Source organism: Phodopus roborovskii, unplaced genomic scaffold, assembly GCF_943737965.1.
Source record: "Phodopus roborovskii unplaced genomic scaffold, PHOROB, whole genome shotgun sequence".
Lineage (NCBI taxonomy): Eukaryota > Metazoa > Chordata > Mammalia > Rodentia > Cricetidae > Phodopus > Phodopus roborovskii.
The window spans coordinates 1,383,233-1,399,186 of record NW_026126487.1 but is presented as its reverse complement, the minus strand read 5'-3'; the positions used below and the strand labels follow the sequence as shown (position 1 = coordinate 1,399,186).

Below are 15,954 nucleotides of genomic sequence, written 5' to 3'. Positions count from 1 at the left end.
TTACGTAAAGTACCTCAAAGAGTCCTCATTTTACCCAGGTTATTGAGTTCCTTCATCCTGGGCACCCCCACCCTTGGTAGCTCTTTTTGCATGAGGTTCTTGGCTGGCAGTTTGGCATTGCCCTGCTTCCCCTGACATAGTCCATTCCCAGCAACTAACTTCTCTCCTTTCTTCCCCACAAACGAGGAAATCATGAAGATAACAGGACAGAACTCACCCAGTGGCGCCCAGCTTGAAATGGCAGAGTTGGGATTTGAACTGAGATCTGTCTAGCTTACCTAGTTGTTCAATCATTCTACACATACACTGAGAACCTATTGTGAACCGGACATTACCCCACGGTAAAAAGAAACATCACTGAGCCAAGGGAAACTGTTGCCACCACTGACCCTCCTGGAGTGTGAGGGTGACACAGTAAACAGACATCAGTGCAGGGAAGCCAGTTTATGATGAATGAGCTTTGACCCGAACAGAACAGAAGGTGGGGGCGTGGGAACGGTAGTGAAGGTGGGTGTGTAGGATGTGGGTGATTTCAGTAGTTCATCTGGGGGAGGCCTTGCTGAAGTGTGAACATAGGGCAGAAGCTTACATAAAGAGAAAGGACAGAGTGGTCCAGGCCAGATACAGCTGGTACAGTGGTTCAAGGAAGGGACCAGGAGACATCCAAGGCAACGTGGTTGGGACCTGGTGGCAAGAACAGTACCTCTAAGAAGTTAAGGAAGGCTCCAGTGGCTAGGGTGTTCAGGGACTTGTTACTCTAGAACGGAATTTACATTTTGATCTGGATACCACAGGGAAGCCATGCTTATTTTTGTTTTGTTTTTGTTTTTGCATAAGTTACATGTGTGTGGCATGTGTGCATGTATGCATGTGTGCATGTGGGTGCATGTATGTGTGCTAGTGCACGCTTGAAGGCCTGAAGTTGATGTTGAGTTTCTTCCCTGAGTTATTCTAGGGCAGGGCCTCTTGCTGAAGCTGGAGCTCGCCCTTCTGGCTAGCCTGGCTAGTTAGCTTGCTCCAGGGATCCCTTGTCTGAACCTCCTACATACTGGGGTTACAGGTGGCTTACTTTGCCTGCCTGTAACCAAGCTTCCTGCGGATCAGAACTAAGATCCATTATGCTTGAGCCCAAGTGGCCGATGAGCCATCTCCCCAGCCTTGCCATTGGAGTCAGTCTTGATCTCCTTGGGGCTTTTCCACTGACTATTAGCATGGTTAAGAAAGATGGCATTTTATGCATTAGCTCATTTAATTCTCAGTGCTCCACAAGGCTGTTGACCTTTTGGTATTATAGGCTGGAAAACTGAAGCACGTGGAGGGTACAATTACCTAGTAGCCTGTAGCTCAGCCAGGATCTTGAACTTAGCCCTCAGCTAGTTTGGTGGGACTGGTACCCAGACAGTCTGCTGGTAAAGTATTTCCTGTGTTTCTCTCTCCCTGCCACCTGTGTGCGTGCACTGTTGACACATGCACCCTCGAGACAGCCTTGGGGGTTTCCTGTTTTGTTTATGTTTATCTTTGGAGTGCTGAGAATAGATTCTAGGCCTGTGCTCATGGTAGGAAGATACCTCTTGTTGAGCCACACACCCAGTGCTCCTGCTATCTTTCAATATGACTTTTGTGTGCCTCAAATTACTGATGTATGTATGCAGGTGTGCATTTATAGAGAGATACCTTCCCCTCCCAGCAGAATCTTTCATACACCTCCGCTTTTAAATTTAAGATTACTAAAGTTGGCCTTCACTGCCCCTGCTTGCCTTCCTCTCCCTGCTCACTTCCTACTTTGGTCTTTAAACACGTCCTGTGCTTGGTTAGGTCCACAGCTTTGCCAACTTGCCCGGGACTCTCTGACCCCTGCCCACTTCCTGAGTTCAGGGCATGTCCTCTTAAGCAGCCATTTCTTTCTGACTCATTCTTCCCTAACTTGGATGACTCTTTGTTGCCAAATTGCTCCTAACACTTTTGCCTTATTTTTCTTGTCCATCATGTCGGCCATGCTGTCAACCCTCTAAAGGCAACAGTCATGTCTCCTCCTCATCCTCTACAGAGAAAGAATACATTCCTAAACAAGTCCTGTTAACTGGCATCCAGTGAGTGAGTACTCAGCTTTGAGGGAGGAAGGGGAAGCCCACAGATGGGCCACACAAAAGACCTGCTCACAGCGCTGTGTTGGTGTTGGTGTTGGCATTTTCACTACAGTGTGTTTAAGGACACTAGTCTTCCATCTTCTGGAAATGTTGGAGAGGGTGTATCAGCCAGCCCAGTGATTAACCCACTTTGGCTGAAAACACCCTTGATTCCTGAAACCTTCATCTCTTTGCTCACATATGTGTGTGTATATATATGTATATATTTTATATTAAACAAGTGTCTTTCCCCCCGTGGCTGCTAACTTGTCCAGATGGTTGTACGATTCACAAACTCAAATGCGTCCAGATCACAAGAATCCAAAGGCCTCTGTGTTTGCGTCGAGTCCATATGTTTAGGTTTTGTTATTGCTCGTGTGGCCACACCACTTACTGAAACTCTGACAGCAGAGCTTCTTTGCCTTCTTAGTAACAGCTGTAAATGCTTCTTGCTGTCCTGGTGATGAGCATGATCGAGTTGCACATGATCGAGGTATCCACCTCACAAACTGTGGTCTTTTGCTGTTAGTAAGAAAGGAGAGAGAACAAATTCCTCTATGGCTGTCAACAACAACAAAATAATATGGCACCCAGAATCTCCCTTAGCTCATTCTAGAGGCTTAGAAAATCTCCTTTGAAGCCAGCATGGTGAGTCACACCTGGTAGCCCACTATTCAGGAGTCTAAGGCAGGAGAATGGGCAGTTTGGGGCCAGCTTATACTACACATTGGCATCTCATCTCAAAATGAAAAAAACAAAAAAATGTGGGGAAGGAGAGTAAATAAAAAGGAGATTTCTTTCTTTGTTTTTTAAAATTCAAAATGTCAGTTTAAAAGGAACTAGGCAAACATTGGCATGCTGTACCATTCCCGAGAAAAAAGCATAAAACATTAAATTAGAGCCCATGGCCTTAAGATCTGATACAGTCAGTCCATGGTGGGGTCCGGTAATTTGTATGCTTGGGCAGGTATTGGATTAGTCTCTGGTCCTTGGCCATATCCTTTGAATAACACTGATTTAGACCAAAGAACATTTCTTTAAAATAAAGGATTTCAAATTGGAAAAAAAAATCACCCGTTAAATTGCATACCTGAAGCCTTTCCCCTTTGACATCACATGGCTGGCCCCCTTGTCTCATGACTCTGCCTGGCTGAATACATCTGGTCATAGCTGTCTGTATTTTGCCACCAGTTGTTCCGTTCCCAACAGCCCACCCTACCATCCTAAACTCCTGAGTCTTTCGTTTCTTTAAAGATATGGATCTTGTGTATATGTGTGTATGTGTACACAGTACTTGTCCACACTCACAGGCACAGTGTGACATTTCAGTTCACCTTGTAATGGTCAGTTCTGGAATGACCCTGATTGCACCTCTGTCCCAGCATGCATGCATCATTTCTTTGCATTTTGAGCATTCTAAATACTCTTTGCTAGCTGCTTGGAAATGCACCGAGTTGTTGCTATGCATAGCTACAGATCAGCCCCATAGTGCCTTTCCAGGAACAGCGTTGCTCCAGGTGGGTATCTCTAGAGTTTGGAGCACTATTTCTAGAATGTATGTTTCCCTCTTTCTGCTTTTTAGTTCATAGATACTGTGTAGGGATAACAATGGTAGTGGGTCCCCCTTCTTGTTCTTTGAATTTTGGGAGCTGATGCTGTAGCCCAAGAGGCTTGGAGGACACTGTGGCTTTTCACCTAGGAGTCCATTGGTTTATTTAGAAGAGATCTGTTGAGCATCTACTGTTTACCATTCTTCTTGGCAATAAGACTTTTGTGTAACAAAGAAACATGATGTTCCCCTCACTGAATTTATATTCTAGTAGCAAGGAAAAAATGTTAACTGTATGTTGAAAGTCTTAATGGAAAAGGTAGTGTAGGGAAGGAAGGATCAAGTGTTAGAGATGGATGCTGTACAGAAATGTGATTGTCATTGAACAAATGGCATCCAGAGAAGAATCAGAAAGAGAGGATGAATATGCCCTGGGGACATTTGGAGGGACAATGATCCAGATAAAAGAAACAGCCAGTGCACAGGCCCTTAGGTACACATGGGTCTTGAGTGTTGCTGGGATATCAAGGAGACCATCAGTATGAAGTAGCATGAGCAATGAGAATGTTGGTCTGATTCTAGGAAGGAGCTATGGGCCATTGCAAGCATATGTCCTCTTCCTTGAGCCAATGGGAAAGCACTGGGAAGTTTTGAATAGGGGTGACAAAGGCTTTTGTGGCAGTGTTAAGTGTAGTCTACAGAAAGTTTGGTGGCATAGGAGTAACCTCCTAGGAGACTTCTGCATCTAAAAGACAATGGGCTTAGGCAGGGCTGGGTCTCATGGAGGTGGACAAGGGAGGTAGCTGCAAGTGGTTTGCCATGGAGGTGGACACAGGTGGTCTGCTTGAGTTTCTCTAAAAAGATGAACCAACAGTATCTTATAATTTGATAGGAGAAAGAAGAAAAAGCATAGCTTCAAGAATGACGTGGCCTGAGGCAGCTCTGCATAGAAGGAGATGGAAACCATTGCATAGGACAGGCTTGGGAGAACAAACAATGGGTTCAGCATTTGAGATATGCCTGGCATGCCTGCTGACATCCTAGTGGGAGTGTTGAATAGGAATCCTCACACTTTCTGATATTCTGCAGAAGACATCTGGACAATTTTAGCTTGTCAAAAGGCACATGCATGTGTGTATATGTATGTACAATTTTGCATACGTGTGTGGTTCTCTGCATATATGTCCATATACTTGCATAGACTTACTTGGCAGCACTGTGTGTGTGTGTGTGTGTGTGTGTGTGTGTGTGTGTGTGTGTGTGGTTAGATGCTATTTGCTGACAAACTTTACATTGAAAAATATCATAGGTCAAAAACATCACAATTTGGATATCCTAAGTTGAAAATGCAAAGGAGACATCAAGCCTACCAAACATCCCAGCTTAGTCAGCATATTGCAACTGCTTTTATGCTTTGAATAGAAAGTATTGCCCATGGGCTTATGTTTCACACACTTGGTACCTGTTGTGAGCTGTTTCTTTTGAAAGGTCTAGGAACTCTGGGAGGCATGGTCTAGCAGGAGGAAGCAGGACACTGGGCACAGGCCCTTGTTAGCAGCCACTTGCTGTGTCTCCTGTACCTCAGTATTTCTGGCCCATGAGAACATGATCTGCTCTGGTCCTTCACATCTCCCTTCATTCTCTGAAACCAGGAGCCAAAGTCAGTCTCTCCTCGCTCAAGGCATCTTGTCAGGTAATCTAGTCACAGTGACAAGAATGCTTACAAACTTAGCCTGGAACCAGAATTCAAAAAATAAGGAGTGTGCAGTGTCTATGCAATGCCATCACTCCTACACTGTGCTCAAATCTTTTTCCAGATTCTTTGAAGACACTGTAGATAGTCTTTGTGCTCCCATCATTCTTTGTTTCTTGGTTGGGTGCTCTAGATCTGCCCAGGGTAGTCATCAGCACTGTCACCATTTTTTGGTGTCAGGCTTGCTTCCCTGTGGGCTTCTGATCCTCTGTGGGATTGCAACTTAACACCATCAGTCCTTTCCCAGAGTATAGTTATCAGAACCATCAAGATTGAGTGGACTTCACCTGCTATCCCCTCATCGCATGGCCAGGTGTGGTACACTTGGTCCATAACTACATAGTTTGTTTATGTAAGTAACACAACGGATGTCTGTATGAAGCATCAAATGGGATGGCGTCTGCTAACAAATTTGATGAGGAAAGAGGAGAATTTGAAGGGTTATCTTTTTTTAACTACTAAGTTTGTACCATTTAGCTGTTTGAGATCCCATTGTTAATGGCTACTTTATTAGAAGTTTATACAATTCTTCACAAGGGTGTCAAAATAATTACAGTAGAGAAGATGCTGTAGACTGGCTAAGCCCAAGTATCTGCCTTGTGGTTACAGATGGGGTTTTGTCTCTGCTGCCTGCTTTGTCCCAAGCCTGTTGGCTAGCTGAGCCAGACTTTCCAATCTGCATTAATTTACTGTGGGACTTCACACAGTCACATGGGCCATGGACATGATGTTCATTGATGCATTTCTACAAAATCCCACACTGCTCCTTTTTAATTGATGTCCTTCATAAATTGTGTTTGCCGAAGCCGTAATTACTCATCATGCAGCAAAAGCAAATCCATCTTTGAGTACAGTGGGGATGCTCTTTTATGAACCTGTTAAGAGACAGGAGCTCCACATGTGGAGTAATTTGTTTCTCCTTTATAATGACATCTTTGGAGTGATGCCTTTGAGATAGCATCTATTGGAGTTTGTCAGTGTGGATAAAGACCTGTTACCACTTGTACTCTTGAAGCAAGAGCTAAGGCGTTAGGAATGAGATGTTTTCTTGAATGATATTTTCGTGTATCCATCATAGTAATTAAGTGCCTCCCTCATTCGTCTTATTTGTCTAGAATATTTTGCTTTGAGTCTTGAGAATCAGGACATTTACATGACTAAGTAGGGGGTCTTGGGAGGAATGTCAGTGGAGGCTATCAGCTCAAAAAATTGGATCTAAACAAAGTTAAGGTGACATAGGATGGGAAAGTTAGAAACTTGTAGTTGATTTTTAAATGTGTAGATTTTACTCCAATGTAAATTCCATATGAGTGATTCAGGGGTGGGGTGGGAGGTATAGGAGCATTGTCAATGTCTCTGTGTCAGCCTTCACAAAGAGCTTGGTTACTGGGAGGTAAACAAAAGGAGAGATCCACAGGGTTATTGTTTTTCTTTTTGGTGGTGTGGGTTAGAGGGTAGGGATGCTATCTGTGCCCTCCATTTAAAAATAAAAAGTAGTCCATGGGAACCTCATTTGTGTCACCATTGTGTCCCCAGGCCTAGCACAGTGCTTTAAACAGATGGCATATAGTTATTTGTAGATTGAACAGACTGAGAGATGACAAAGCCTTTAGATTCATAAAAGACATTGAGGCTCATCAAAAACCCTTTCTCAGATACATTAGACTGTGGAACCCTTTCCTTGGGGAACATTATAATGGACTGGAATACTTTCTTGGAAATTCCAGCTTGGAATAATAGAGTTAACAATAAAGTTGAAATTTTGAGTTAATCAACAAGTGAAAGAGTAAAGCGTGTATGGGTCCAGGCATGTGAGGATGCAGGCTAGCGGATTCCAGCTATGCATGCTTAAGTCCTCTGGGGTAGGTGACTTGACCCCTGGAACCCTTGGTTGTCTGACATAGAACAAATAAGTATGATAGTAACTCTGTCTTTCTGGCTGTTAGGGAAAATGGATTGCATTTAATCCCACTTTGGAAAATGAAATGAAAAAATAAATGTACAGAAGGCTTCCATGTGTACCACTCGTTATTAATTACCATTAAAATATTTGACAGATAACCTTGGGTAGCAGGGGTAATTATGGGTCACCTTAGTTTGATAGGATCAGACTTTCATTCTTTCAACAAATTCCGGACTGCTTCTAATATTCCAGGCATGGTTAGCCCAAAGTATGGCAGTGGGGAGACCAGTTAAGGCCCCTTTCTTCTGGACCTGGAGGAGGGTGTGTGAAGTATGTTTTTTTTTGCCAACATCACTGCCATCTAGAACATAAACTGAATTTAATTGAACACAACTCAAAGCTAATTGTTCTTAGGTTGTTATATTAGTACTCCACCCCAAAGGAGTACTTTTCCTCTCAGAATCCGATCTGTTCTTAAACAGTAAACAAGTGAAGCAGGACTCATAGATCACACTTGAACATGAAAGAAACAGGGAGGCATGATGGCATACTCCTGAGGCTGCGCACTCAAGAGGTGGAGACAGGATGATCAGGAACTGTTCTGAGGGCAGCCTGGACTCCATAGTGCCACCCCTTCCTCAGGGCCTCGTGGCTACAAGAATGGCTGGGTATAGCTAGCAAAGAATCCTCAGCACTCAATAAAATGTGGATTTAAGGTAAAGATTTTTTTTTTGTTTTTTTGGTTTGGTTAGTGTAACTACATCCCCATGTGAAGAAGAAAAACAATCCCCTGCCACCGGCCAGCATCTGCAGGCACCTTTTAAACAGGACACGTTCTACCCCAGGTAGAAGAAAAACCCTTGCTTCTACTTTGAAATGATTTATAACTGTTCCCTCCAGATCACCAAGTGTTTCCAAATTAAAAGCCATTAATTAAGGCCTTATGCAGATACGAGAGATATGCAAGGAGTGTTCTGTCCGCTCCAACTCCCCCCTCCAGGTGAGAGCTTTTCAAATTATGTGGACCACTGGAGCCACCTGCTTGACTAAACGCAGCAGCTCCGCCTGCACGCAGCTCATCAGCAGTGTGGTGTGCCAGTGTTGTTACTGATTTTTCTCATTTCTCCAGGGCAAATACTAATTAATGGATACAATTCACAGCTGATTAGCTGTAGTTTCTTCAGTAATTACATTCGCATACTAACTGTTCTGAAGAGGATTTCTAACCCAGTTCTTAGTTCACTCTCAGCTTAATTTGTTTTTAGGTTGTGTTTTTTTTTTTTTTTTTGTTTTGTTTTGTTTTTGTTTTTTTTTTTTTTATTGTTTAGGCCTTTAGTTTAATGGCCATTTTATTTTCCTTTGTTGTTCTAGGTGCTATTAGATAATAAGTGAGTTTAATCTTAAAAACAAAAATACTCTCTGATAATGAGCTCTTTGCTTTAAATGGATTTCTAATTCTGCAACAAAGCCAACATTTAAATAATGTTAAAGTTGTGATACTCACTGCCAGGCAGCTTGGGGGTGGGGCAGGATTGGAACATGGAGTACATAGATTCAGACATGGATCATATTTGATTATAGGCCTGAACATTTCATGAAAAACAATGAACAACAGAAGCATATGGGATTTTGTTCTGACATATTTTTAACACTATATATAAAAAAAAGGAGAAGCATGTGTGTGTGTGTGTGTGTGTGTGTGTGTGTGTGTGTGTCTGATAGTTCATTGTGTGCATGTTGAAGTGATGTGTGGTGGTTGATGTTGCCTCTGTAGACCTTAATAGCACTCTAGAGCCATTAGAGTTTTTCCTATAAATCTTGCTTAGTTCTTGGTTTCCTGACATGATAAAATGTAGCACGTCAATCCTGCTTCCTACAGGTTCAGAGTTACACTGAGCACCTCTCTGACATAAGTGGTATTGAGAGTAGGATTATGTGGGTTTTCCATATCTGCGTGTCTATTTTCTTATATCCTTATATCAACCTACATATGTGTCTGAGTATCTATGTGTTGATTTCTAGCGTTGTCCATCTGTTCACCCATCCAACCACCCATTCATTCAATCTTCCATTGATCTACCCATTTATCTCTTGGGAAAATTATACTTTTTACTTTGGTGTAATTGCTAGTTTTAACATATATTAGAAAATAACTATATGTTTCACCCCTTGAAGACCATGCCTGTATTTCTTTTGGTGCATTAAGTGAAATGGATAGAACACTTTATACAAGGACATTCTCTTCCCATTTAAACATCATGAAAATAACACAGCTCCAGATAATTATGCCCACAGAGCCTTCCCATATTGCCAAACTGATAGCAGAATGTTGAAAGCAACAAAATATGCCTACCTAGACCATTTGAACCTAAAAATACATTTCTGCCCAAATCCAAGTTTTACATTTTGATAACAGGTCCCTGGAAGTAAAGAGCTTATGTCTGAAATGCTGATACAGTCTTATTTGTGAAGATATGAATGGGCTATTGTGTTAGGGAATGAAATAAAAATCTCTGTGTTCATAGGATCCTGCTTATTTTCTAAACCTCTTTGCACTTACTGTTACATGGAGAGATTAAGTAACACGGCTTTCGGTAGCTCTGATAGAGCTAGATATGGTGGTAAGCTCCGCTTGGAGATTTTAGAAATATTCTTTAGTCTTATTTATTTATATTCATACCACACCCCATTCACCAGAACATAGAGTCTCTGAAATTGAATTGTATTCCATTTAATTCACATTTTCAACCTGCCCACACTTGTGACACCTGTTCTTGAAAAGTAAGGTATAAAATCCAAGCATGCTTTAAAACATGTCCAAGTGGTTTTCTTGGGAACTCCTTTGCTTCCAATCTCTGACAAATTCCAGTTTAATAAGCAGCACACTAGTGACTAGAGAGCCAAATGGTTGTAATTGTCTCCTTTCACTATCTGTCATAGACAGAAATGCAACTATTTTCTAGAATTATTGACAGCAGAACTCCATGCTCTAGTGTAGACAGAAATGGACCGACAGTAGGTACAGTTTCACATTTCTAGTTTGGTCCATGAACCCCATTACACTGCCTCCTTCCCAAATCACTTCTGAGTATTAAATAAACAACTACAGGGTTTACTTTGCTCCCCATTAACATAAATCAATGTTTTTTTTCAGTTTGGAAATAATAACTACATGAATATGGCTGAGGCAAACAACACCTTCTTTGCTGCCAGCGAGGTGGGTGTCTGTTTTATCGTGTCTGTTCGTGTTTTATGTGTTGTATAGTTAATTTAATAGTCTTGAAGGGAAAAGCAAGGTATCGAATTTCTCTCTCATAGTCTTTCTCTCCTGTGACACAAGGTAACAACTTTGAAAGAAAATGAGAAAAGCTATTGGAAAAGAAAATAGCCAGACAAGACTTTATCACTGTCCATAGGCTGTTGTTAACATTTGGAACTTAAGTGAATATCCTGATGAAAAAAGGACATACACAAATAGTAATAAATATGTAGTAGAAAGTGTGTACGCACACACACGCATACACACACACACACACACACACACACACACACACACACACACACACACCTGGATGTCTAAGCAAATAACTGGTTAGTTTGGAAGCTTTAACAGAAAGTATTTTGCTCCACAGCTATCCAAGGATATATCCTTGAGTGTTGTGGCTGAGGAAACTATAGCTGACAGTGTTATGGTTTCTAGAGTGATGTGCAATGAGTATTTTGATGTTAGCAACAACACAATACTAGCATAATGCCCACAATAGTAGAGGTTCAATGTGAAATTGTTGAGTGTCTGAGTCAATGAGTAGACATGATCCAGTATGTGATTATAGCTGAAATTCTGGGTAGTGGCCTCTCCATGCAGTGCCATATTAACTCCTGCTTTGTGCTAGTTTGTGGGTATACATGAGATAAGCATTGCCTTCTTGTTGTTTCTACTGTATTTCTTACTAGTGATTTTGTCTGGTCTCATTGGCATGTCTTCTAAAAACAAAACAAACAAACAACAAAAACCAAACAACAATAAAAAAAAAAACCTCTTCAAGATACTTGATTAGATCAAGAAAACATTTTCCTAAAAGGGTAGATTGTGTGAGATTTAACATTTTCAAACAAGAACAAACAAAAGTATGAAATCGATCCAAATGGAACAGTTCCTCTGTGGCCCGGGCAATAAAAAGTCTTCATTTTCCAAATACATTCAAATATAGGAGAGTGAACTAGCTTGACCCCAGAGACTAAAATAATAATGGCTTTGCAAATGATCTTGGTACAGGGGAGCAAGTGATATGAAAGAAATTAATGTCTAAAAATTATTAGCATAAATGGAGACTGGAGAAGTAAGGGTCTTTGTAGATTAATCATTTCCCAGTGACCATCATCTTCCCATCCAGAAGAGAGCTTAGATACAGGGATACTGTTTGGCACTGGCTGCTGTGCTGTTTGGGATAATGAACACAAACCCCATCTGTAAGGACAACATGATGTTTCATTCTGTGGGATTGTTTTTTCCTCTACATTTGAATCAAACATTGATGAAAGCTGTGCTGCCAGCAGCTGTTCAGAAACAATTTAATTCCAGCTGTGATAATTCACCGTGTCAGACGTCGGCTGTTATATGTTGATACAACAGTTCTCCAGATTTGCATTCTTATCAAAAGGAACAAATGTTTTGAACATTTCAGTGCAGATGGTATTTAACCATGCACATACTACTTTAACATGTTCAAGGTAAACCCTGAAAAGTCAGTATCAGTAAAAATTGATCACATAAATGCTAAATGATTAATTTGGTCAAAAGGCCATGTCCTTCATTGTTGATGGGATTTGTGGTGACTTGTGTTCTTTCAGAAAACAACGTTTGGGATTTGCAGTACTTAATATTAAATGTGATGTTTTATCTCTCTCTCTTCTCTGCAGAGACCCCCACATGTACTATTTTACCTCTTTTTAAAGGTCGTTAAGATTTTAGCATCTCCTTGGTTACATATTACAATGTTATTTCATTGCATTGTTTTATTAGGTCAATGTAGACATATATAGCTTCTAACTTAAAATTAATGTGTCTTTAAAAAAGATTATGCCACGGGGACATATTATATGTAACATTTCTATGTATATTCCTTTGCAAAAATAAAAAATTGAAAACCTCTTTAATTTTCACTGCCTGGCCTGAGGTGTGCTATATTTATACTGGAGTTTAAGATCTTATGTAATGTCTTTACTGTGCATCTTTCCATGATCAAAAAATAAAGCAGAATAATTGCTAATGTGCCATATTATAGCTCTCATCTAATTTCCCAATCTCTGCATTAAAAGAAAATTTATCTGTATTTTTTTTAACATTTTAACGAGTGCAAACTAATTCTGGAAGACTTTAGGTTGGCATGCTGCAAAGCCTAAATTGTACCTGAAACTAGTTCCTTTCAAAGGGACAATGTCCTGTGGCCAGGGACCAGGATACCCTTAAGTATGAAATTCACACATTAGCTTCATGTTTTCTATCTGTGTCATGATTACTCTGACCATTTTTAAAGTACTTTAAATATTTATTGAAATAATATTTCAAGTGTTAATTACAGTGGTAATGAAAACAGCCAAATGCCACATATCAAGAATGAGTGTTTATCCGTATTGTTAATGTGATATGTTAGATTTCATTAAGCAGTAATGGGGTAGCAAATGAGTCACAAATTACAGTTGCATCTGTTACTAGACCACATTAGTGCCAAAATAACAGTGAACGCAGCCATAGGGTTACGTTCATTAGCCAACCACGTTTGTGGCCAATTCATCCCTTTGTTGCTAAGAACTCAGGGTACTACAGTAAGAGACTGACATGGGGGGAGGGTATCATTGCAAGAATGCCCATGTCAGAATATCAAATGCTTCCTTCTGGCTCTCAAATGCTTTGCAAGGTTGCAGTGTTTTTACATTTATTGAGTCTACCAAGGTGGCCACTTGCCCTGCTACTGAGTCCCTTAGTTTGTGAGCTCTTCCTTCTGATGAGTTGCAAAAAAATGCTTGTCAGGTTCTGTGTGCAAAAAATGCTTTTCTTTGAACCCCACTCTACACTGAGTTTGTTTCTCTTCTTTTTCAGGTAGTTTTTATCTAGCATCGTAATTAAGAGTTTGAGGAATGATAATTTTCAGCTCTTAATTAGGTCTCTTTATCAATAATAGCAGATGCCAATTACTCTGTGCCAGTTCAGTCTTTCAAATACTATTAATAATAAATGAACTACATCTGTGACTCTCTTAGCTAGAAATAAAAAAGATATCTGAGTGACCCCCCAAACCCTGTGACTCACCAAAACCTAGGTGTGTATATGTATATGTATATTATTATTATTATACAATAATCTTGGATCTTAGTCCTCTTCTCTCACCACATGACCGAGTGTTAAGACAAAGATGCTTACTGTAGTTAGAATGCAAGGCAGCCCTGATGTTCTCCAAAACCCTACTTTAAAACATAGCCTGTAAGAACATCAGTGCCATTCACCAAAAACAGTGCACTAAGATTTACATAGCTGCTAAGACATAACATTATCTAAATGAGTGAATAGGTGGTGCCCATGCCCAAATACATATCAGTATGGCTTTGCACCGTGTAGGTAGTTTTTAGAAGCTGAAGTCTGGTAGAAGGTGTTTGGATAAATGCATATGGAAACATTCATGTAAAAGGAAACAATTCTTCTTACAGTTTCAATAAAAGCACCAGCGTCTTTTAATATGTGCCACAATAGTCCTTACAGAAAATGTTCATGACACAATAACAATCTCCATACAAGCATTTATTATATTTGGGAATAAGCCAATAAAGAAAAATTTAAAAACCAAACCACAAATTTAATATTACTTGTTTTATAGGTTGTGGCAGAAAGTAAACACATGTAATGTTCACTTCTAGGTTAATGTGTGTGTGTGTGTGTGCACGCACACACGCATGCCACAAAATCGTCAGCGTTTTATGAAGCATGTGGATCGTGTAAGCGATTTGAGCTGTTTCGCTAACATATCAATAAAGTGGCAATTTGTTATATAGCCAAATCTAATGTTGCCGATGCTCCAACTAACAACAAAGACAGATGTTGCTAATTAAGTACGCATTAAAAAACTGTTAATACTGATACTCCATTAAAACCTTATGATAATGAGACTTAAATCTTTAATCAGAATGATCAGCAAAACTTTAGATATGGAAATCTGTGTTTAAAATGTTTTCATTTGAGGAGTAAATATTTGGCCTAGCTATGTAATGTTTTCATGGGAAGTGTCTCTTCTTCCCTCTAAGGGGGTGATAAAATACAGGAACTGAATGTGAGGGTGTTTGTGTTTTGTTTCCTTTTAGCAGACATTCCACACACCAAGCCTTGGGGATGAAGAGTTTGAAATTCCACCAATCACGCCTCCTCCAGAGTCGGACCCCACCCTAGGCATGCCCGATGTACTGCTACCCTTTCAGGCTCTCAGCGATCCATTGCCTTCCCAGGGAAATGAGTTCACACCCCAGTTTCCCCCTCAAAGCCTGGATCTTCCTTCCATTACAATCTCAAGAAATCTGGTGGAGCAAGATGGTGTACTTCATAGCAACGGTCTGCATATGGTAAGCAACCCACTCGATACCTGTGACTACTCTTTGTCCTTTGTCCTCACATGATAAGAAGCTGAGGGGCTGTTGTCACAAATACACTATCTGCTGATGGATACTTAGATTATGCCCTGATTGCCCTTTAAACATAGTAATGCTAGACTGCTATCTGGTATTGGGTGATTGACAGCCATAGAAGATGGCCAACAAGTTTCTTCCTATATGAAATGAATGAAATGAACTTTAGGGAGGCTGCTCACTGCTTTGGAGATAGCTCGCTGGTCTTTCCTTGCCTTTGTCTCAATGTGAAGGCATGCTTGCCGTGAGCTTACTCAGGTGAGCAGTTGAATATGGAAGCCTGCCTTAGGTGCCCAGGTTTTTTGAACTTGTTGAATTAGAGCATAACATGTATGATGTGTAGTTTGTTCTCATCTTGGATCAAATGTGATACAGAGGAAAAGGGGAAAAAAATTAGCTTGTAACCAGCAGAGGAAAATACGGCCTGAGTTACTGTGTGAAATACACCTGATTGTGTTATTTATTGTCACAAGTGTTGAATAAGACACTCTAGAGAGCAAAGATTACTAATGCGATAATTTTATTTCTATTTTTCTTAGTATTCAATTATAGTCAGCAATCATAGGAGTAAATCTGCTTAAGTATTTTAAATTCTTCTGCTGGGATTGTGTCTTTTTATTTCAGCACAGTGTAGACTGCATTTGTGTCTATGGAGGTAAGGTGCTAACCAGGCATCCTAAAATAAGATTAATAGTTTATAGTGCTCTCTTTTTTCCAGACCCTGATAAAGTGAGACAGATGTGATGGTATAACAAAAACAAATCCTACTGCTTGTTTACATATTTCTCTCTGCATCAGGACCATGCCAGAGATGTTTATTGGTTTCATTTTTAATTCCCCAGATAACAACGTATGATTGCAAAGTATGTAGTAGATTAACAGTGCAAAGATTCAGTGTGCTTTCTGAAATGTAAGATTACTTTCCCAAATAGAATTTCAGCAACATAATTTT

The 15,954-nt window shown here is 40.4% G+C and overlaps 1 protein-coding gene across 2 annotated transcripts in view; it reads left to right on the top strand.

The window, feature by feature from the left end:
- The window catches only part of Tox3 (TOX high mobility group box family member 3), a 98,083-nt gene that overhangs the window by 60,126 nt on the left and 22,003 nt on the right, over nt 1-15,954 (top strand). Inside the window, exons 2-3 of one of the 2 annotated variants that reach the window (XM_051195106.1) lie at nt 10,486-10,548; nt 14,688-14,939. In XM_051195106.1, coding sequence (XP_051051063.1) covers nt 10,486-10,548; nt 14,688-14,939 — 315 coding nt within the window. Of the gene's footprint in view, nt 1-10,485; nt 10,549-14,684; nt 14,940-15,954 lie in introns of both variants that reach the window. The other variant, XM_051195105.1, reaches the window with a different exon arrangement.